A 24,412-nucleotide genomic window follows, 5' to 3' on the forward strand; every position below is an offset into this window, starting at 1 on the left:
TCCTTAGATGGTATCACGACGTTAATGAAAAGACATAATTGCAAATGGAACTGCCGAAAGATGAGGAAAGCTGCCGCTATTTCAATTTACTGCAGTTATCTATTACAGTGACGCTGGAAATTACAGTGAAAACTCCAACAGCTCTCTTTATACTGTTTTGTTCTCAGATTAAAGTCAGTGTTTTTGTAACTGTGAAAAAACTCCTGTGGGGATTGTTGGTTGTTATATAACCTGAGCTATTTTTTACTGTCTAACCTCTTTGTTTTTTTGTTTTTTTCAACATGCAAGCCAAGAGGAATCTAGTTAATCAGAGAGTGTGTGTTCTTTACCTGATCGGCAGGCGATGTCCACATCCTTCTCAAAGTCCGTCTGTAAGTGAAGGACAGTGAAATGTTCAATATTTCTAAAAATAAAAAGCATATTTTAAAAAAGAAACCAGCTACAAAAGTGAGATCAATGCTATTCTATTGTTATGATACATGAAAAGAATCCCAATAATATTTCAGCAAAATGTGTGTGGCTGAAAAAAAAAAAATTGGCTGCAGCAGCTGGGGAGCATTTTGTGCTTGCTGCTAATGATCGCATTGAACGAGAGGGCCTGACACCATTCTGCTATTGTGAAAACTGTTTCACTCTGGATGGTATTACAATACTAATGGCAGATCATTGCTTCAATGTGCCGGTGGCATCGTCATGCTAGATGAAGAGACTGGCGTCCCAGTCAAAGGTCATAGAGGGAACAGTCCTCTATTACCCAGTGAGAGGAAATGAGAGGGATGGACGGCAAATATGGCCAGTAAGTTCAATCAAATAGAAATAAAAGACTGAGCTCAGGGGCTAAGAAGACCAAAGGAAACTAATACCATTTATCAAGGGGCCAAGTGTCTTCACCGCGTATAATCTGAGCTTTATAAAAGCACACCATGCAAAATTATTAACCTATAGAAAACAATGCCTCACGGTGTAGAGGTCATAGAAACCTAAAAAAAAATAGGATAGTAATAAAAGACAAATTAAGGTTAGTAGAGAACAAAGGGGTGTGCCCATGTATTATAAATAACCAGGGAACATTGCTCAAATTACAGAGGATCTAACGGCTGCAGATAACAGCGGGGTAACTGTGCCTACCATTATCTGAGCATGCCCATTAGGGAAAGTTCCTGTTGCATCACCGCTGATTGGATCTTGGCAGTTTCTGAGCCGACATCTAAAAGCATCCTGGACCTATGCACAAGAGGGAATAAGTGTTAGGGAATATGTTAACAATACAGCTTATTATGTCTGTGATATCCTTTAAACATTTCTTTTTAAATATGCAAAATCCTACAGGGAAAGAACTGTTGCTTTAGGCTGTTAGTGAGTTTAGGATTCGAAAGCAATTAATAGTTAATAGCATTTGCAGGAGCATAATCTGCTGACATACAGGCAGTTAAAAGAGATCACAGGTGAAGAGGGGGAGGAAATGAAATCATCCTCTACCTCTCTCCGTAGGATACAGTGCACCATCACAATGACAAAACCCTGCAGCGAGTCAAAGACAGCAAAGAGGATCTGAAAGAGGATGGAGCGCTTGTCCGTTATGGCAAGTACCGCAGACATCCAGGTCAAAGCCAGCAGAGGCAGCACGACACAGGAACTCCACAAGGACGCCCTGAGAGAAAAGAAGGAGCACCGTGTAGAAGAAATAAAGGCAGGCAAACTGGTGGTGATATATACAGTCTACAGTGCTGACTAAAATCTCAAATCTCAACCGTTTCAACACTGAAACGTAAATTTGCATTGCAGTGGGCAGCGAGATGATCAGAACTGCAGAGGTGGACATGCTGTACATACAGAGACTCCCCGCAGCACCGCCTTATTGATTCACAGACACTGACAGGCACTTACATTGCATTGCTAGCTGTAGTTGCTGATAAAGCAGTTGTTGATACAACGCCACATTTGGCACACTTGAGAGTTAATCCTGTATGCGGCTCACTCATCTGTCTGTGGGACATAGAGACAACATCATGACAAACAACGCTGAGAGCCACTAACTCCACTTTAAAATCTCCCACCGTCATATTATCTACAACAGAAGCAGCCAATGTGTGGGCGTGTGTGTGTGGTTTTTTTCATCTTGGACTGATTCTGCCAAAGAAATACGAAACCATGTCGCTCCCGAGAGAGATCTGACCTCTTTATGTTTATGCCTGTAATTTCCTTTCAATGGCAGAAAAAAGGAGGTCTAAATCTCCATATGTACAACAACTCAAAGCACACTGTATGTATATTTTTGCATGATTTTAAGAGAAGAAAAGAAAAAGCAGGTACTAACAAGGATGTGCTGTCATACCCTGCTCGGTGCTTCAGCTTCTTGTCCAGTATACCATCTCTGGACACTAGTTTGTTAAACACCAAAATGCCAATCACCATGTTGACCTGTCACGAGAAAGGAGAACAGGAATATTTGTTTTCAATAAATCATCCACAACGAGAGGATTTTAAGAGCAATGTTTTTAATTTCCCAGCATGACATTCTCCTTAAGTAGCCAATGGTTAGTGTCATTTTCCATCTGCATTAACTTTGACCTGTAGCTTCTATTATTTGCTCTTCTCTGTGACATTTCAGCCAATGGAAGAGACATGCCCCGCACACTCAGCCCCGGCACAACAGCCTTAAGAAAGGATCTGCCTGACAAGAAGCACTCGTCTCCTCAAAGGCACCTTCTCCTATTATTAGCAAAGAAGTGAGGGAGCTTTACACTCGCTGGCTGGACCATTGTTTAAAACAGTGCACTGTAGTCTATTTAAAATCCCCCATAACTGTGAGAAGAACTCATTAAGTATTTATGCAAATACATTCGGGGAAGTTTTTATCCAACAAGCTCTGTTACTGTGAGACATCTGACTATCGATATAGTGATAACAGCAGCACGGTGTGGCGTGCATTCTCACTGCAGATGGTTGTTTCTGCTTTTTTTTTTTGTTTTGTTTTTTTGCAGAGATTAGCTTGTGTTCCTCTGAGATTCGCTGCAAATAATAACCACGGAGCGGCGAGACTTCCGAGTCTTTGTGCTCAAACAAGAGGTTTAGTCACTTAAAAAATACATATATCTGAAATCGCTTCATTTCAAATCCCAGCAGAGAACAGGAATTTGACAGTGAACAATATTATTACACATTCCGAGTCGTCCGTCCCTCTGACACAGACTTAGTGATTTGCATAATCACATTCTTTGTGTAATTTTCTCTGTACAGCTATGTAAATACAAAATGATTAAAATACCCCAGTATATTAGATTTTGGACAAATCTAATGCATAAATACTTAATAACCTCACAGCTTCATGGAGGGCCATTATGGTAAATGAAAGGGGGTTACTCGAGCACATTGCCTGATGGGACGCTCATTACTTTGACTTTGAAACCACAGTTGGTTCCTCAAGTCAAACATTTTCAAAGCATCATTTTTTGTGTCGGGTTTCAGCACAGCACAGTTGTACCATATTCACACCATACCACCGCTAGAATCGCGTGGCTCGTGTGAGTGCTGGTCTTTGAGTGCAACCAGAACAATTCACAAGCACTGCAAAGTCATGTTTATTGAAGAATTTGTTGCTGCTAGTGCTGGCAGTTTTTCCTTTAATGTACATTTCCTTTACATTACATTATACAGAAAAGCAAAAAAACCCAACCCCAACAAAACAAAAAACAGACAGTGGTGGCTGAGACATACCAGAACAACAGCAGCTGCAGGTCCAACAAAGGCGTACAGGAGCCCGCCCTCCAAAGACAGCCAACAGCTGCAGGAAAAGCAGAGGAAAAAACACAGTTAACTCCCACTAAGGCATTAACATCCAAGTTAATGGTGCACACCAGCATACAGTTGTGTTTTCCACAATTGTCAGGGGAGAAGTGCCATATGTTGTAACTCCATATCCAAAGTTTCACGGGGTAATAAGATTCTAAAGAGATTTTAAGCAGTGTTTATGCATTTGGTATCCAGCAGGGATACAACTCACATAGAATTGGGGTCTTGCTGTGCTATTTTGAAATTTGATTGGCTTCTTGGGACTTTGTTTATGATACTATTTAGGATAACTAAGCCACTGCAGACGCGTGCAATCATTACCCTTAGATTTTACAGACGAACCTACGATGTGCCCACTGAATACTAAACACAGTTAGAAAGAGAGGAAAAAAAACTTACTATAAGGGTGTCCCATAGCCCTTTGTTTTGGTAAATCCCATCGAAACCGCAACAACTAAAGCTGGTAATCCTTCAAAGGAGAAAACAATCAATAGTTATTTGAGCAGTTCTAGTAGCTTGTTAGAGCTGAGAGCATAAACCCACTTCAAGGGAGAAGAAGTCAACTGTGCCTTCCAGTCATTAAGGAAAGTGCAACCCAATTGATTTCATTAGAAGCCACAGTATGAGACTATACAGACATCTGAGAGTATATGATCAAGTATGGGCAATTCAATTTATTTCTTTAAGTGGCAGAAAAGAACAGACTGTACGCGGCTTCGACAAAAGGGCAGCAGTGCATCATGTCCAGAAATTTCATCACTGTACTGTACAACACGTCTCCACCTTCCACACCTTTTACAAGAAGGGATTTGGCTGTACGTCTCCTCATTATAGATTGGTGTAATTGATTCAGTTCTTGCTACTATGTACTTGGAATATTAACACTATCCCTCTCCAAGCAGCGCAAGCAGGTGCTATTGATGTAATCAGTTTCCTGGAGGCACGAGCCGAAGACCCCGTTGCCATCCAGTGCTTCTCTGCAGTGCCGGAGAGGTATAGAGTGCTGGGTGTTCGCAAGCATGTCGTAAATCACAGCGCAGGCAACAATCTGGTGGAGACACTGCGCTTCAAACAGGTGAATTAAGAGACCACAGGCACTCTGTGCTGCTTGTCTCTTTTAGATCAGTGTTTTGTTTGAATAAGGTCGTAATCTGTAGAGGATTAAAGAATTATGTTCTTGTTGTGGCATGAGTAAACGAATAGAGTAATCTGTACTGCAATGCAACATCACTGTGGGACGACACAATCTCATTTATTTGTCAAAATGTATATTAGTACTTTTTTAGAAATCTGTGTGATTGCAGAACAGGCTTTGTCCATTTTTTTTGCAAGCCATGGCACTGCAATGACTAAGAGAGCCTTGTTTGTTGCTAGGTAACAAGAAGAATGAGTGTGGGCTCTTTCATAATCAAATTGATTTTTTTTTTTTTAGGAGAGATTTTTGTAAGAAAAGGCTGTTTGGACAGGGATTGATACTGGCAGTTATCAAATGAAGGGAAATCTTGTAGGTTTTGATGCCGCGTGTATTTATTGATATTTGTATGGTGCTTATGATTAAAATCTGTAAAGAAAGATGATACATATGCTGTACTAGTTGCATTCAGTGCATTTTGCCTCTGCAAACATTTCCTTCTTCTAAACTGTACATCAGAGGGTTTCAGATGAAATGTATTCTGCTGCAGTGTGAATGCCTGGCTCAGACCCTCTTTATCAGACATAAGGTCATTGTAACCTGCAATTGAAGAGCCGCACCAGTCTGTCCTTCCCCCCCACACTGCTCATGACTGGTCCATTTACCCAGCCCTTAGAGAGCTTGACTGGAAAAAGCATCACAACAAAAGCGCCTGACAGGATGAGGATCTAGCAGCCCCACGGAGAGGATGAATAGGAAAAGACGGTGCAGTTACTTGGAAAGACACCGCGGCCAGAGATATTGTGAGAAAATGGCAGCTGCTGGGATGATGGGAGATAATGGAGAGGTTTAGAGAAACATGCTGCTTTACTTACCCCAACCCAGACACAGAAAGCGCTTACGGATGAGCCTGGTCCGAACCTTTCCTGTCACTGCCATGTAGGACTGCCAGGCCTCTGTTAGGACCCAGCAGAACGACGCCAGGAAGAAGAAGTGCAGGAAGGCTGTTGTCATGATGCAGACGCTCTATTGGATGGAGAACAAAACATGTCAGACAGAGGCAGAGCTTCATATTTAAAAGAAATGCAGTTTACTAACAGCTAATAAATATAGATTCCGTTGAAGCAACAGGCTTCCTACGGAGATGCATCAATTCTATTGATAATCCCTCATTTCCTTGAATCATTCCGGCCATATGAACAACACAGACCATCCATTAGTATCCTGTGCAGCTCAGGGAAAGTCTGCCTTGCACCAACAGAGTCAGCGATAGTAGTTTAGATCAAAGCCAGTCTAGCCAACACAAAAAAACACAGCGTAGCATTCCTCCACACTAAACCTCATTAGTATGCAGACGATCCAACCTGGAGCCATGTGAACCAAGGTCAACTGTTTTACACAGACAGAAGGGGCAACAAACCCACAACACTGCTTAAACGTTAGAGAACGCATGTGTCGGAGGCAGCACATTGGATTGATGCCACTTTTCATCTTCATTAGTTTGTCCATCTTTGTCCCACGCTCCAAATGGGATCGTTTAGAAGAGGATTAGAAATGAAGAAGTATCCTTGAGAATCTTGTCATTACATGCTGACATTTGTGAGCGAGAAGAGATTAAGCTTTTTTTCTTTTTGCTCAGATTGTTTGCACTGTGAAGATTTGGTAAACTGAGTAATACTGTACAAAGACGCAAAAGATTGAAGTGCATCATCTCGTCCGGGGGAGTATACACCATGCTGTGAGATCTCCCATACACTTTTTCATCCCCACTGTGAAAGGCGCACTAAATCCATCTATCCCCTGTAGTGCTCACGGGGTTTATGCGAGACAATAATCCTGCATTACCTTATTCCCGGGAAGTGGGAAATTCTGTTAAACTACACCCACGAGGGATATTAATTACATAAATGTGCATTCAAGTGGAAAATTCATGTAGGATGCATTCAGGTGCAGTATGTATTTGTCATTTTCTTAGATACTTAAATGCTTTTGGATATTTTTTTTAATTCAGCAGTCACTGTGGATTAAGGAAGTTAAAGGAATTTCATTACTGGTTGCAAAGAAGAGCTGCTGGTAAAATAATGCTTTGCTAATGTAGCAAAATAATCCAAAGCACCGAAGTAGAATATTAGTCAGTTTTGGCAGGTTCCAACTGTTAAATAATCAGCAGTGTGTTCATTTACACATTTCATTAAGTGCAAAAATGTCAGCCTAAATGTACCTGCAAGTGTGACAATCATTTCTGGAAACTTTTGCTTTTTCCACAGAGTCTAACTGGAAACAAAGCAATCCAACTGCAACTTTAAAAGCTTCAAAATCCGTAAACACGTATAGTATTTATGTTACTATAAATGGTGAAGGAAAACTATTTTGTTTTTGTGAGGTTTAGGTGGATTCAATACACTTGTGGCTAATGCTGCAGACGGTAGTATCGAAGCAACAGGGAAAAAAAAGAAAGAAGAAAGAAACCCACAACAATCATAACACATCACACTCCCATGACGCATTGCCACCTGCTCGTGTGGTAATTACAGGTGCCGTTTTAGAAATCACAAACATGCTGCGCTATAAATCTTTGATAAACTGAGATTAAGAAAAGGCATGTATGTGGGAGTCTGCCCACTTTTGACAAATTCTGACCTTTCAATATGGATTTTTTAAAATTTAGTAACCTATATCCACATGTTAGCATGCACTGTGATTGTTACTGGCAGTGATCATTACTGGATGGAGTACGTGACCAAAAAAACCTCCAGCAATTTCACATCCTGATTTTGTGAAGGAGACAAAAGGGAAATGGGAAACCATACAGTAGCTAGACAGCTTGTAGACTTGCACCCAAAGCTAATTCTAGCGTTGCTGTTGCTCATGTGCTGTCCAAGGTGCTGAAAATAGAGCCTGCCTTGTTTCCTGGAAACGGGTCATATGCAACCACTATGCTTCATGGTTCACTTGGATGCCTGTGCCGTCCAGCCTCATTAGTCCTCCAAAATGAAAGCTGTGCATTTGAAGAGAGAGGAAGCCACACTATGAGGATATTACGATGGCATCGGTTGAAGGAAGGCAGCTATACAGAAACGAGGCTGAAACCCAGAGTTCACGTTGCCCTTTAAAAAGGCAAATGCTCTGAGATGCTGAGTACACTGTGTCGGTATCCATGGAAACAGAGGAACCGAGGAAGGGACCAACATTAAAACATCGCAGAGCTAATAGACGCTGAGGTAAGGGTAGGTGGTGATGGGGTATGCTTCAAGCCTGTTCAGCAGTGACAGTTTAAGATGAGGACAGGACATTTGAAGAATTAATGTGTCCTGCCTAAACTCTGACTAAAAGGTCTCTGACACTTCTACCTTCAAAGCCACAAAGTAAAAAAGAGCAGTGACATATTATTCATACATAACTTTCTATTATGTTATTACTTGTTCACACTACTGTTGCTGATGAAATTGTTTTCAGGGTCCAATTAATATTCAATATTTGGTTATTTCCATTATTTATAGGTTCATTAACTGGTTTTATGAGAATACTCAAAGTCATACACTGTCAGGTTAAAACTCTAAATTTTAATGAAACCTGAAGAAATAGATTACTCACTGTGTTTTCGCAGCAGAGACCTACAACATTATTTAAAATGCTGTAGAACAATCTGAACTGGACTATATAACATTGCTTTTATCTTCCCAACTGTACTGAATCACTGTAGGAGGAGGAGGCTGGTGGTTATTTTGACTGAAGCACCCTCCTTCTGAATCAAGCAGCAAGCGCCCCAGTGCGTTACACAGTGGGTGCTTGGGTGGAGGACGTTAAAAAACTCCAAACAACAAAAGTGGTAGTGGCAAAGAGTTGTTGAACCGCAGAGGAACGCTGAAAAAAATGTATTGACTTTGCCACTACAGCCAGAAAATGGCTACTTCTACTTCCTGGTCTGTGGATGTGCCTCACATGAACCTGAAGTGAACTCATCCCGATAACAATTCTACTTCTGCCTACTTTATCTCAATATATAACACTCCCAAGGCTCTAAACAGTACATCCAGTTATTCTCTCCAACATAATCAGAGGATTCCTGCCAAGTATGTAGGAATGAGCAGCATGTTGATTTAGTCACTTTCTACTCTGTGTGACATCAATTTAGTTAAAGTGAAACCTTGAACTGGATTGAAGAGGATGAACCAAATCCCACTTCCGTGCACCTCATCCTAAGGAGATGAAGCCTGTAGTGTGCTGAAACTATGTGCTATTGTGTGTTGCAGTTATTGTATGTCGAATATTTGGTGCATGGACCCTTGATTATGTTTAATAAACGATGACTAAGTGCATATATTATGCATGTTTTAATGGTAGTAAATGGCAAAAAAGCTTCATTCTTCCAATTCCATTATTTTTAACTACTCTGTCAAAATAATGCTGCACATCTCAGGGATCTATCTGTTTATCCTGTCTACTTCAAACTTGACGTGCACTGCTGAGGATCCGAGTAAGTGCAGTGTTGAATTTAAGGTCATTTGGATGAGGAATAATGTGAGTTTGAATGGTTGTCTGCCTCTATGAGTTGGTCCTGTGATGGTGACTTATCTGAAATGTACTCTGCCTCTCGCCCTATGATGGCTGAGTTAGGGTTCTGCCCCCTGTGACCCTGATAAGGATAAATGGAAGAGAATGGATGGATGAGGGGTGGTCTCATTTCATGGTTTCCTTCATGTTGCTGCACAGAAAGAGTAAAAGTACAGTGATAATGTGTGCCTGTCACCATTCTTGACCTCACTGTCACGCTCCTGTTAGCGTCAGTGTTGGCGTCAGTTCACGCAACACAAAGAAAGATTCTAAACAAAGTGCTGCTTTCTCAGCGATGCTGTTTATGATGAGGTGCTGACAACGTGAAATCAGCCCCCGAGAAACCACAACAGTATCCTCAGAGTGCCTTTAGATCAGCGGCAAAGACTACCGACTGTCATCGGCTTTGAATCTCCTGGTTACTGTTGCTATGCAGCACTGATGATGTCACACTGACTTTTATGATCTGTATTCAGGATCATGTAATGTTGCCTGGTAACAGCGGCGACTTAGGCTTTGTATTAACAGGGGACAGTCATTGTGGCAATTTCCAGTCCTGAACCCTAAACATATGTTTCCGTCTCAGGTGAAGGAGCACAAGCCTACAAGTGATTTTCACAGGAATCCGGTCACATGAAGCTACAGACTGACACCTGACACTTGTCGCTGCGTGACGGGCCACAAATCAGAGATTGTGGCTTGTGAGGCCTTGTGAGGCCTTCATCATCAAATGCTGAAGATGAATCATCAACATTCAATGCTTTCATGCATGCAGACTCACATAAGTGCATTGGTAACATTAACTAATGCTTGATAAACACCTTAAAGGAAGCATCAAGGTAGATGACCAGATGTACACACATTAAGAGACAAGCAATAATATGGCAAAAAGCAAATGTGGATTGCAATAAAACTCAGCAAATTGAAGACATGAAAGGAAATAATTGCTATTGATGTAAAGTGACCATGAACCAAGTTACAGTAACTTCAACTCTGAGGTAAGTAACAATCAATGGGTGCGAAGAATAAGTTGACTGGCACACTGCAAGGTGAGCAATATACAAAAGCAGGGTGACATAAGGACTGTGAGCCTTAAATGGCTACTAATGACCAGTGGGTGATGAGTGAATCACTTCATGGAGGGTTGACTTTAACCCTAAATCACAGAGCACTAATTCAGTGTGGAGCCCAACTAAGTTGCTGCTGTTGCTAAGCAGCATCAATAAAGGACTATAACCACCATTAAAAAAACAAAAAATCTCTGTCTGGCTCTTCATCATTACAACCATCTTTACAATCCACCTGAAACTTTCAGAGGACATGCAATGGCCATTTCATATCAAAATCTGTCACCTATCCGATATCTATATGTAAGGAAAACCTCCCTAACTCTGCTGAAATGCCTCTGACTTGCCTGTGACAGTGGGAATAGGCAGTAGGAGTTTAGAAAAAAATCCCCTCTCAAAGCAAACATCAAATAAGCCAGGCAAGCATCTGCAATGCTGTCGCAGATCAAAGTGTATAAACACTGTAATGTCACAAAGGGAGTGACTGCCAGCAATTCACTTGTGATAACTTGTAACATCAGGAGGTTTAAAATGAAGATAAAGCTATAAACTGGTTCTCATTTCAGAAGACTTATGACACCTTGACCCCATCTGCCTTATGTATTTCATAGTAAGAGCATTTTAGTGGAACGGCCTCTCTAGCTCCAAGACTCTCTAATTGCATCTTCCCAGGCAAAGCCAACAGCTCCTGCTTGTCTTTGTTTGTCTTTCTATAAACCAGGATCAACAGAAACAGAGGACAAAGGAAAAGCATACACAGGCAAAGGTGATTCACTGTCTTCCTGCTCCCAGAGGACACCTCCATAGCAAAAAGATGATTTCTATTAGATGATGAGCAACTCGGAATCCACAAACAGTGGAGCCAATTATGTGCACTTCTTACAGGAGATGGAGGAAAAACAAGTGAGGCTGTGTCAGGCAGCATGGCAATTAAACCCACACAGGGACTGTTTTCTCCTCTTGGTGGCCTATCACTCAAACACCGGCTTCTACAGAGTGTCTGATCAAACAGATGAGCATTTTCTCAAATATTGTTACAACAGAGTGTTCAATACAGAGCAAAGGGACACTAGTAATAATTGCATTGTTTGGGAAGTTTTATCTACAGCGCAGCTGCACTTGAATAAATACATTTTACTACTCTTGACGACAGTACTCAGCTAGCTGAGTTTTGAGGTCCCCAATTAAATCTAGTTTTGGTTCTCGAGGCCATGGTAAATAAGCACATTTGTGCTTTTTGTGTGCTTGCTTTAGAAGTAAAGATAATTTATGCACAGAAGCCACAACAGCAGTTTGATAATAGTGTGCTTGGCTCAAAATTCTAAATCTGCTAATGTAAGAATGAGGCAAAATCTGCAAGTAATGAATCTTTGGGTGGTTTTTCTAGTCACTTACTGAAAGCAGAATCTATAGTTTAGCTCAGCAGCCACTTGCTTCTGCTTTATACAAAAACACCTGTTTACTAATGGAGAAAACAGATTATAAAAACTGAACCAGACAAAACAATAAGTTTAAAGCTGCTGAAAATTTCAGTGAAACTAAGAGGAATTTCAAAGCCAGGTTACAATTCTGTGGGTTCAATTACACCAACAACCTTGATCCAGATTTGTGTAGCTTCAAAGTTCAGTATTAATAACGGTGTTGGTCCTTTCCAAACAAATCTGTCAGCACTGCTTATTTTGATCCCCGTGAGTCTGACAAGGTAGCTTGTTGAGTCAGTCTAACAGATGCTGAAATTACATCTTCAGTATGTCAGTGGATTTTCGGGGGGGAAAAACACCTAATCTCTTTACAGATTTCATAGACAGACATCCTATTAGAGGCGAGCCGAGTGAGTATTCCATGTTAAGTGGTGGTCCTTACAATCAAGACAGGAGATGGCTGAAGCCCTGATTAAATCTGACAGGGCTTCAAATCAGCTCAGCTTTAAAAAATGCCCTGAAGCTTTGTGGATTCAGCATCTTGGCTACTACAGTGTGCCAGAGATGCGAGGGCCAGCAGGGACACAGATGAACTTGTTATGTGCGGATGCTGTTTTTGTTATTTTACGAGACTGTTTGTAATGAACCAGCTCGGGTTCGCGTCACGATGCTAACAACTAGCACATTTTTGTCCATAATTTATCTTGTTGATTCTTATTAGATGAGTTTCCTTATTCATTTGTTGTCCATGTTTCCATTTTCGATGAACTCGGGAAAATTAACAAGCAGTATTTTGATTTATGAGTAGTAAGAACCACTAGTTGGCCCATCTGGTCCTAAAGTACTAGAAGGTAAGAGTGGCAAGTCAGTACTCGTGTTATACAGCACCAGCAATACTTCTAATGACAAAAGACCCCCTAACTCGTTTGACACATTTCTTTCATTTTTACAAGCATTTTAAAGGGATTTTTGTCTGTGATTTAGATTCTAAAATCTTTGACTGCTGCGATATGAGAATATCCAGATGTGCCTTATTAATGAGCTGAAAAAACAAAACAAACAAACAAACAAAAACAAAATGGAAGCGAATACGAGAAACACTGAGGAATAATGAGATGAGGGACAAAAAGCCATGTGTGTCTCGCAAAAGGTAAAGATATACCGAGAAAGTGGTTACACAATAAAATGCCTGTAATCAGACAATGTGTCACACTGTAGTGCTGCCAAATGACCGAGAAGGGCATCTGTGTGGGCAGCTTGTAAATCCTAACTACTTTTTTGCCAAACAATCTTTTACATTAGCTACTTGTTCGCTGGCCAGTGACAAAGCAGGAGGAAGGAAACGACGCATTTTACTGGAAGCGCTTCTCCAGCAGCAGCTGGGTTTTCGAATCCTGCCGTGACTTGATCAGAAATTCAGCTCTTGTTGATATCTGAAGAAAAAAAAATGATTTGCTATCTCTCCGCGATGCTTTTGAGTCACTGCAGCAATGCCAAATCCACATTCAGTCTTAGCAGGACAGAATGCTAATTTCCTGCGTTTGACCCATGCACCATGTGTGCTGGTGTGCAAAATGTCTGCCTTTCTGCTCTTACACTACTTGCTGCCAACCTATCTTGACTTTTTAAGGAACTCTATAATATATAGAAGGTCCCGACAGTCTTTTATGTTAATTCTTTTATTGCTTTGCACTTTTAACTGTGTCTGAATATCACTGTAGTTTCAGTGCCAACAGATTGGGGGTTGTCTCAAGTTTCACCAGAGTAATATGTATGGTTCTAAGCCAAGGCAGAGTAGGTCTGCATCTTAAGGAGGCATTAGACACACATTATTTTCCATTTGGAATGAATATAAAAGGCTTCTGTGAGACCTAAAAGAAAACGAGTAATTTACTTGAACACAGCAAAATGCTAACTACTAGATTCTTTAAAAAAGATATTCTTTAAAGAAATCTGGAGTTCAAAAGGTGCTATTTTGAAGATAAGAGTTGGCAGATGAAGAATGGGACTGATTATTGATTCAAATCTCTGCCTTAAAGATGAGCAAATTTGACTAACACTTCTCCAGCTGACTGGGAACAGGTGAATATGATGGAGCATTTGTAGCATATCTTTTCATCCTCAATACCTCATTACATTCTACATGATAATATGCACAGCTCTGCATAATTCTGCATGGTAAACTATTACCTGTTGAGCTCAAAGAAATGCCAGAATGAAAATTGAGAAGGCTGAGCTGTGTTAAAGCTGGTGTAGGTGAGCGTGGTGTCATTTGGATCTTTCTAACCCATGCACCTCCACACTTTGGAATCTGTGCCCAATAAATCCTTAAATTGCACTTACCACATTGTGGGTCTGTGTTTGCCCAACAAGGATCAATATGTTTGAGCAGACTATAGATAAGCAGAAGTTGAGCAGGATGATGGATCGCTCAGAGCGGATATATCTAAAAAAAACAAGGGAAGAGAATTAACCAGACTTTAAGTTTTACCAGAACTTTCACCAGATTATGAAACATCACATAACAACTGAGAATTATTATTATTGTTTGGTTGAAATGTATGCACTTAAAGCGTTGCAGTTACCGCCATAGCACTGCGTAGATCACTGCCAATGTGATCAAGGCGAGGCAAGACAAGCCACAGCCAACTATCAATGTCACAGATGGGACCCCTGAGTACTCCATGGTCTGTAGGGATGACAGAGCAAGACGAACCAGTCAGTGGGAGGCTGGATGTGGTTCATGCAGGACAGTAAATCTTTATTATTGGCCAGAGAGGGAAGCAATCAAAACAACCACCACCAACAATATGAATAATCCACAGTGCGACTTAATTTACATTGAGGTTTTAGTTGCATGTGTGGGCTTGAAGCTTGTTTAGATACTTGCATAAAACTTTCCAGGAGATCATGTTGCAGGAGAATAAACAGTGGAAGTAATTATAACCAATGTTTTTGTTTTATGCTGTGTTTTCTCAGTCACACTTGGAAGTCAAGGAGGCTGGCCAATCGCGGGCCAGCCACTGAGGCTTCCTTCACATACACTAATGCGGTTTCCCATATTATAAACCATATTCAGTAAATCAAAGCTAGACAAAATAAGCACTTTGCTGCAAGAAAAATGATGCTGTATGATTTAGGCCTGACAGAGAGGAAGGCCACAGTGTAAGTACTGCATGTTCTCAGATTTAATTACTTTATCTTTTCAGGAAATTACAGGCTCCTGCTTCCTTTACCCCAGTCTAATTGCAACACACAATTGTGCTCAAAACACAATTTAAAGATCTCACCTGCAAGAATTTGTCAGCTTTTTTTGTGGACAGGTCAGTAAAGAAAACAGCACCCAAAAAAGGTGAACTTTATCTTTATCTCTTCCCTAACATGATTGATGAGGAGACACTTAAAGACAAGCACCAGCACGCACACACCCTCCCCCTCTGCATGCCCATACACAATCTATCTATCTAAGTCTATGCCCAAACTAGAAAATACTCCCCCCCACAATCTCCCCTTTACCACTGTATTACTATTTAACAGGATTAGCACACACGAAGATTCAATTTTCATTCTCACCAGCACACACACAGACACACACACATACACACACGAACAGGGAGCCTTTCTCCTTTACATGAGCTCATGAAACCCACATCGAATAGCAAATCAATAGCCTACTTACTATTTCTCTTGGTTGCTGAGCCAAAATGGCGAAGGTAGATACACGATCACATAAGCATTTTGTATGGGATGCATCTGTAAGCACCGTTTTACATCCTTTTGTGGACCAGGCTCCCCAAGAATCGTTCCTGCAAGGAGGAGGCAGAGGCAATTAGAGGTTTAATTCCAGCGGTGACACGACTTCACAGGACTTCTCGACATCGCTTCGGCGTTTTTATTTAATTATTACTAATATGACTCGAGAGCTGGAGAGATTGTTTCATAGAGAGAAAGAAGAAGAAAAAAAGCGAACAGACTAATCGACACGGCTCTGGTGTGGCTACGAGCAGCATTTCAGCTGGAGCAGATAGAGAGGCAGAGACGGAGGAGGGGGAGGACGCACGGAGCTGTCCAAGCAGACCGGTGCTGATTGATTCGCTATACGCAGATAAATACCAACGAGTCGAGTGATACAGAAAACAGCGTTATTTCCTCTTCACGCACAAGTTAAAAGCCTTTATATTTACCTGTTTGCCTCTCTGCGTGCTTTATATTCTTCTAGAGATCTTTTCCAAACGACTATAATCCTCTTCCCCCCCCCCCGGTTATCCTGTCCTTTTTTACCCCCCCCACTTTCGGCTGATTTTTCCCCCCCTCAGCTGTTTTAATTAGCAGCTTTTGAATGCTTCCTTAGGGGGATTTTCACCCTGGAAACGGTGGACAGCATCAGATTGATACTCTGTTCCTCTCTGCTGGTGTGAGGGGGGGAGGCAGATGCAGTGAAAAAATAAACGCACGCCGTCGCAAGGTTTGCTTATTCGGCTTCGAGTCTAGTGATATGACGGGAATAAAGGATGCTTTTGGGTCATTCCTGAAAGTCATTTTACACGAAAGTTGTCGCTCCCCGGCGTGAAGCGCTCCCCTAAAAAAACACCGCAGAACTAATACCACCCCGCGGAGGCAGCGCAAATGGTTGCAGCCAGTCCCCACTTCACACCACTAGTAGGTGAAATGAAAGGAGCGTCTCTCTTCCATTTGTCATTCACCCCCGACTCATTTTGTGCCTTCAGAAATACCATCCTTGCTGATTAAATATCACCGAGGCTTTATTCTGAACACAGCCTTTGCCGCAACACCCAACCTGACTTTTAGCTTCGTGCCGTCACTAGCAAACACCTGTTGTCCTGCAAGGCGCTCTGCTCACCCTACTACTAATTTTATAAAGCCAAGAAGAAGAAAAAAAGGGAAAAAGATGCATACTAGTGATTCAAGACAATATAGACGTACTGGCTTTTGATTTGTTTAAGCGGGCAGTGGCTGCTGTGCGAGCTAATCCTGCTTTGTCATTTGATCAATGTGGCAGAAATATTTATTATTCCTGGAAGAGACCATGGAGCCAGTTGCAAATTTCCAGCCAGGGCCAACCGACACTGTGGGTTGTTTGTGTGTGCACAGCAATGAAACGATAAACGGATATCCTCCCCCTTTTGCTTCTCTTCTTAACTGGGCTGTGACCATTCTGTGTACACAACTGATATGTGCTTTTCAGCAGACTGCATGCTAAAACAAAAAGCATAAACCAATTAAGACAAAAACCAAAAGAAAAAGAAAGAAAGGATAAAAGAGAAAAAAAGCGAATGACCCACTCATTAAGCTAGCATCAGCAGTTCTTAAAAAAGTTTAGTTATAAATTTGAATCACAGTTTATAAATAAATTAAACTATATGTATTTATACATACAGCAGAACCTCTACGAATTGGTCATATCAGAAACATTAATTTCTTCAAAACTGGTGCAAAATGAACGTTTGAAGCAAATAAACAACATGTCTACAAGTCACCAAAGAAGCACCTGTGGGTGAAATATGGAGCAAGTTTAGCCCTGGAATAGGAGTCATATGATAGCTGAGAAGGATTTTATGATACCGCACTGCTGATGATTGCAGAAGTAGTTCAATGTTGAAATTGCATGTTGGACTTTCCATCATTTTTTTGTCTGTACAGGTGTGTGGCTCTCCAGATGTTCCAGTTTCAACATTAAGATTAATGTTGGTTTAAGCAAGTGCAAATCTATTTACAGCTATATGAACCCAGTGAGAAACTGTACGCAATATCACCACGACTTTCTTTTTGCTTATTTGTCACACTTAAATGTTTAAGATCATCAAACAAATTTTAACATTAGACAAAGGACACTTAAGCAAGAACAAAATGCAGTTTTCAATGATAATTTTATTTATTAAGGGGGAAAAAATGCTATTCAAACCAAACTGGCCCTGTGCGAAAATATAATTACCTCCTAAATCTAATATCTAGTTGTGCCACCCTTGGCAGCAACAACCGCAATCAAGCATTTGATATTCAGATCATTATCATGCTCTATAATCCAAGTGTACTTGAGTTTCAGGGAACAAACTTGTGGCTGGGCATTCTCCTTCAGGATTTCTAGTAGAGAGCAGAATTCATCGATCCATCAATTACAACAAGTCATTCATGTCCTGACACAACAAAGCAGCCTCAGACCATCACATTACCATCACATACCACATTACCACCATCACCATACTTGACTGTTGTCTTTTCAATCCACAGATTATTTCTCCAGAAGTTTTGGGGATCGTCAGCAGTGGTTTTCTCCTTGGAGCTCTCCTGTGGATGCCACCTTTGCCCAGTCTCTTTTTTATTGTTGAATCATAAATGCTGACCTTAATTGAGGCAAGTGAGGCCTGGAGTTCTTTAGATGCTTTTCTGCGTTGTTTTGGACCTCGTGTATGAGTCATTGATGCACTCTTGGAGTGATTTTGATAGTCCGAACACTCCTTGGAAGCCTCAACACTGTTCCTAGTTCTCTCTTTTTGTGGAAAATGACTCTCACCATCGTTTGATGAAGTCCCAATGCCTTAGGAACCCTTCCAAGGTTGATGTGACTTGTTTTCTTATTTGTTCTTAAGTTCCTTTAGCTCATGGCATGATGTGTTGCTTTTTGAGATCTTTTAACCTACTTCACTTTGTCAGAGAGGTTCTAAAGTGACTTCTTGATTCAGAAGGTCTGGGTGTGGCTGCTTAAATTCAACTCAGCTTTCCAAAAATTGTGGTAAATTCCATTAAATTAATGATTTAACAAAGGGAGTGGGGTTGGGGAGATGTGGCAATTGTTTTTTTTAACAGTGCCAGGTAGGTTCAAATAGCTTTTTTCCCCTTAATACATGAAATCATGATTTAAAAACATTGTATTTACTCAGGTTATCTTTATCTAATATTACAAGATAAACATGTAAGTGTGACAAATATGCAAAACTAAGAAATCAGGAAAGGAAAACACTTCTTCACAACACTGTAGTCAGTACATCTTTGCACAGCTGCAGAGTAAAGGTTAGAAAAGAATCTTTTAACGTGAAAAAACTGCTGTGCACATATTTTATAACAATAGTGCACACTTTTCAGCACTTTGGGTAATTCCTGTAGGAGAGTGATGAGGTACCATAAGGTAACAAGTAGGGTGCTATTACATACTCAAACTGATTGTCACGATCTAATACAACCTACTTTCCAATGCAGGCTTTCTTTTGACGTGACAGATTGACACAATGTGTGATGCTTTGTAACTTTGGGATGAATCCATCTCTCCCCTGGTGAAAACTCAATCCTTGGCATGATCTGTTTCTAACTTTTGACTTGTTAGATGTTTGCTTATCCTCTGTGCCGGGGGGAAGCTGACAGGAGAACAATCCCTGCCTGGGGATTTATGTATGCCACGTTTGATGTGTTGCCTGACCTTATTGGGGCTCGGTGGCCCAAGAATATAAAACATCCCCAAGAGAAAGTGACATTTTTGACCACAGTAAGACTGATGACATGACATTCATCACACACCAACTGCTGACCACTTTATATCCACGCAGTGATCTATTGACAACTTTACATCAAAACTTACAGGACTTAAAATTTCTGACAGAACTTGATGGGGCTCCGGTTTTTACGCAGTTCGGTGTCAAGCCGCAAGATAAGTGACAGCAAGAGTTACAAAGAAAGCTCACAAAGTTTTAAGCACATTCAGTATTTAAACCTTTGAGTCTTGCTAAACCACAACTTAACTTTGAAAGACTGAGCCCCTCTACACATCCTGTTACTAAATGTACACCTTACCCACATGTTTAGACATTATACTTACAGCATAAGTCAAACAGTAAATCTGTATCATTATTTTTAAGCCAACATGGTGGCGCTGCTGTATACGCTACATGACCATAGCTGCAGTTGTTTAACCTCACTTGTCACACTGCACATAAGCAAGGCTAACCGTATGTTTCTATAGGGATGCAAAAACCTTTAAATTCCTTGCATGCCCACATTAGATTAGGCAGACACCGAGATGGGAGCTTAAAGTGTGCCTTAGGCTATGCACTTAAGGCAATTTTATAAAGTCTTGAAAGACTGACACACAATGGCAGGCAGAGGAGGGAGGGGGCAATGCTGGGAAATGATTCCATCCATCTTGGATCTCTTGATGATGGGCAATTTATATCAGCCTGTGGGCCACATTGTGTGTGTTAACTGAGTGAAGAGAAAAGAAAAATGAGCGCATATTCTTGTGTATCAGGGAAATCGGATTAATCCCTAACATTCCCTGAGTGGGACAAGACCCTTCAAAACGAGGCAGACAAACAAGATAACGTGACATCTGTATTTATTAGTGAGGGTGTGACTAGCCCTACAGGTGCATACAAATGAAATGTATCGTGTATCTGTTTAATAAAATACACCAAGGGACAAGCATCACTACAGTTCATTAGGGTCACTGTAGTAACAGAGATATTTTTTTTTCATTAGCAAACATTTTTATTTGTCAGTCTGGTTCTTCTGGGAGTCACAACCTGTCCAGGGTCTACCCCACCTTTTGTCATTTGCCTGCTAGGATAGGCTCCAGACATCCCTGTGGTCCTAAACTGGATACGTGGTTAAAAAAGTGCATGGATTGATGGAAAGCACTCAGTACAAAACAGCATGCATGAGTGACAGACAGAAAACTGATTAAGTCAGAGACAGCATGAAGGTGGAGGGGTGGTGGTGCAAAGTGGTTTGAAGATGCAGCAACTCTGTGCAGCCAATGAGACCTCCCTATGAGATTTGACAATTGGATGCCTAAAAGGGTATCATTTGAACTGAGATGAGCTGTTATCAGGTGATCTACCAGCATATCCGGCTGAGCTTGGCTTAATGGCCTGCCTGTTATCCTCAGTTTAGTTGACCTTTAGTGCATCCACTACTGTCTGCACTGTACTGCACTGCATCTACTGTCCAATGTTTGGTATTAAATACCAATATTTAAACTTTATGTGACTGGTAAATTTAAATTGTGTTGCGAACTGTAAGTTCAGACAGCCATAATTGAAAGTACACAAGTTTTCTTTGGTCATCTATACGAATATAAAAATACATCTATTATCTAAGTTAAATAATAATGGAGTCAGATAGAATTCCTGCATGCATAAAGTATCAGATAATTATCGCCTGCAAGGGGCTGGTGCATTAGTATTGCATGCCATACTTCACTGTATGTACATGTGCATTACCCCAACCTCTGGCCCATGCACAAATGCAAAAATACCTTTTACTGTGAATTAATTCATAGTTAAGAGTCATTATCAGTCCACTATCAGCCCTTGTTTGACTAAAGCTTACAATTAGAATTATTAAACATCACTCATACTGTCACTTCTCGCCTGGTGCCATCCTTTTGATTTCAGCCACCAGACATAAAGGCGCTTTCACCATTATTGTCTCTACATCTGCACTGTCAACAGTTTCCACTCAAAAGCAGCCCTCGGAAATTGACATAAATCTTTCCACATGGGTCCCTGAGACTAAATCTGATGAAGTGCGAGTCTATGGAGCGAATGTGTCTCTTTGTGGTCCTATGCTGTGAAAAAGCTTGACAGCTGCTGATCACAGATATGAAAATGTCAAATAAGATTGACGTCAAACAGGGGAAACCATTGGAGAGTTCTTCAAAACAACAACAACAAAGACAAAATACCCCCCAAAAAACCCCCAAACCTAAAATCAAATACCGCATTAGCTGAAAGATAAAGTGAGACGTGATTTTGAGTTTTACATGGCATTATGCTGCAGGCAGAGTTGACCGTGGACATGACTGAAGTGAACAGATACAGCATTATTCACATGAAACCAGGCACAACTAAAATGAAAGCAATGCTTATCAAATTTATTAGTAAATGTAAATTCTCTCTTAGCAGTAATGTTACTGTTTGACTTGTCACAGATTTAATGTTATATTCAAAAACTAGGTTAGGTGTGGTTGCATGAACTCCGTCCCAGCTTCCACCCAGCTCATGGAGTAAACGACTACCACTGAACCACACAGACAAACTTGTGGATGGCGGCATCTTCTTTGTTGCTGTAGTAGATACATTTTGATTCAACACTTAAACACACCGCCATGAAGCTGCTGGGGTTTTTTTTAAATGTCCAAATGGAAAGCAAATGTTGCTGTTGCAGAGGTTTCTCTTGATTCATAGGATTTGGAGCAGTTGGAGAGTGTAGGGTGCAGCCTTTTTGGCTCAAATTCAGCTTCTCCAGATGTTTGTAGAACTCGAAGCAGTGACAGCTGCTTTCACACGTTAACATCTAAATGATTAAAAAGGTTTAATTTCTCAGGAAGTGGAGTGCTCCCGGTAAATTCTTGCTAAGAATTGTGCAGCACTTAGAAATGCCAGATAAAACTAACGAGGTGCATAATTTTCAGTAAAAGCTAAAGACGTGACTTGAAAGCGCTTTCCGTTGTAATCGGCGGTTTTGTTTTGTTTTTACACATAATTGTTTAAAACACGTTTTACTGCTCGAGTCCTTGCTATACTTTATTTTTGTTTTATTCGAAACTTGTGTCAAACACGTGTCTTTGCATGCTAGGAAAAAAGACTTTATCCATCAATATATTTGACTAGAAAGTCATTATTTAATATTTAAATAACAATAATTTCGTACTTCATTGTCTTGCTTAGAGTAAACACATTAAACAAGAAAATAACCTTGAGGGTGAAATAAAAGGCAGTGAAATTCTCTGTTTTAAAGATGTCTTAATGAAGGGCCAAGATGCTGACTTGTGAATCCTTATTTAAGGATCTGCAAATGTTCTCAGCCGTTTGATGTTTAGCTTCCACGAGACTCTGTTTGATAATCCGAGAAAGGGTCCTGAAGCATCTGCGATTAAAATGTCAAAAAGACACTCATATGGCTTTCCATGCACTGCTTCCCAAGCATCAGAGGATTTTTAAAAGCAGTTAATTGCAAGGCAACGTCAAAAGGCCAGAACTAGCTTGGAACGTCATTCTGCATTTTTATTTTTTCTACAAGTTTGGGGGCAGTAAGGAAGAAAACCGCCTAGTTTTACAACTAGTTTGTTTTTATATCGTAGCATTAGAAAGAGACAAGTCAGAACTGTAAAATAACCTTATGGTAGACTCACAGTGTCATATCACTTCTAAGCTATTCTAAGATGGATTAATATATATATAGTTAAAATGTTATTTATGAAAGCTAGGGATAAGGTGAAGTGAGTTGTCAGGCAGATTAATTCTCCCTAAATATTTATTTTTGACCACAACAGGGATGTTAACTGATCTGAAGTCACTGGGTTGCACTTTTTATTGTTCCCTTGGCACAGTGGTGGGATATTGGTAATTTCGAGGTTATTTGAAAGAAAAAAAGAAAAAAAAATATTGACATTTGAAAAAGTAATAAAAGTGTATGCATCTGATATGTTTACACTCAGTGCTGTGGACCTGGAGACCGGAAGAGTAAATTTAAAAAAGATATTGGATATTTTAGAACTCAGTGTGTGGTGTTTGTTTATATTTCTCTGTCGTTTTCAAAGCTAGCCAACTGCAGCAGATTCACCTATAGGCCTCCATAATAATGATGTGAATTGAGCCCTCACTGTTTTCAAGCAGTTTAATATTATGGTCACTACTTTAATATTACATTGGAAGTTAGTTATAGTCAATTTCAACATTTCATTATTTGTAAGTCTTATATAAATAAAGCCTATTCTGAAAGATTTGTTCACATTTGTTTAAAAATACTTTGATCGTGTAGTTTATGTTAAAGTCCAGCTCAGTGTTCACATAACCTGCACGTGGACCATAGCTCTCCACTTGCAAATGTTTTCTCTCTGCTAATTGTCAACATGAGCACTCTCATTTGGTTTGAACCAACATGGCTGACAGATGGCACATCATCCCCTCAATGAGTCCTAAGAGTGGATCCTATTGGATAATAGAAAGAGCCAAATGTTTGAAAAATGATTATCATACCATGGAGTCATTCAGTGGTGCTATGATTAAAATTACCTAATGTAGTATGGGGGGGAAAAAATCAGATAGTTAACACTAGGTTTGTGAAAGTCAGACAGAGAGAATGTAGCTGAGTTGTCCCAGTTGTATCATTGCTGTTCAAAAATAGACCAGCTGCCCTCAAATACTGTGATAGAGGACAGACCGCGCACAATTCAGATGCTATTTCACAGTGAAAGTAACAAGCTTTTATATGCCTTTGCCAGAGATCTGTTCATCCACTATTGCTGTTAGGTTGTACACAATTAAGTGAAACTGGAATCAAACATATTTCTAGTAAATACATTTCCATCCCGTTACAGGTAAAAAATAAAAATAAACAACAAACTGAACAAAAGTTCTACAAAACATGATCCATCCATAGTGTTAGTATTCTTATTTTAGAAAAAACAATACCGCTGTCCATGTTGAAGTTCT

The 24,412-nt window shown here is 40.4% G+C and overlaps 1 protein-coding gene across 7 annotated transcripts in view; it reads right to left on the reverse strand.

Annotated features, from left to right (window-relative positions):
* The window catches only part of adgrb3 (adhesion G protein-coupled receptor B3), a 115,806-nt gene that overhangs the window by 5,290 nt on the left and 86,104 nt on the right, over positions 1–24,412 (reverse strand). For 5 of the 7 annotated variants that reach the window (XM_080288097.1, XM_080288095.1, XM_026190426.2 and 2 more), the window contains 11 exons: positions 15,646–15,772; positions 14,552–14,655; positions 14,310–14,412; positions 5,800–5,950; positions 4,192–4,261; positions 3,718–3,784; positions 2,318–2,421; positions 1,888–1,986; positions 1,480–1,651; positions 1,129–1,224; positions 330–369 (listed from right to left, as the gene is read on the reverse strand). In XM_080288097.1, coding sequence (XP_080144223.1) covers positions 330–369; positions 1,129–1,224; positions 1,480–1,651; positions 1,888–1,986; positions 2,318–2,421; positions 3,718–3,784; positions 4,192–4,261; positions 5,800–5,950; positions 14,310–14,412; positions 14,552–14,655; positions 15,646–15,772 — 1,133 coding nt within the window. The remainder of the gene's footprint in view (positions 1–329; positions 370–1,128; positions 1,225–1,479; positions 1,652–1,887; positions 1,987–2,317; positions 2,422–3,717; positions 3,785–4,191; positions 4,262–5,799; positions 5,951–14,309; positions 14,413–14,551; positions 14,656–15,645; positions 15,773–24,412) is intronic. The other 2 variants (XM_080288096.1, XM_026190428.2) reach the window with 1 other exon arrangement.

This window comes from Astatotilapia calliptera, chromosome 13, assembly GCF_964374335.1.
Source record: "Astatotilapia calliptera chromosome 13, fAstCal68.1, whole genome shotgun sequence".
NCBI classification, from domain to species: Eukaryota; Metazoa; Chordata; class Actinopteri; order Cichliformes; family Cichlidae; genus Astatotilapia; species Astatotilapia calliptera.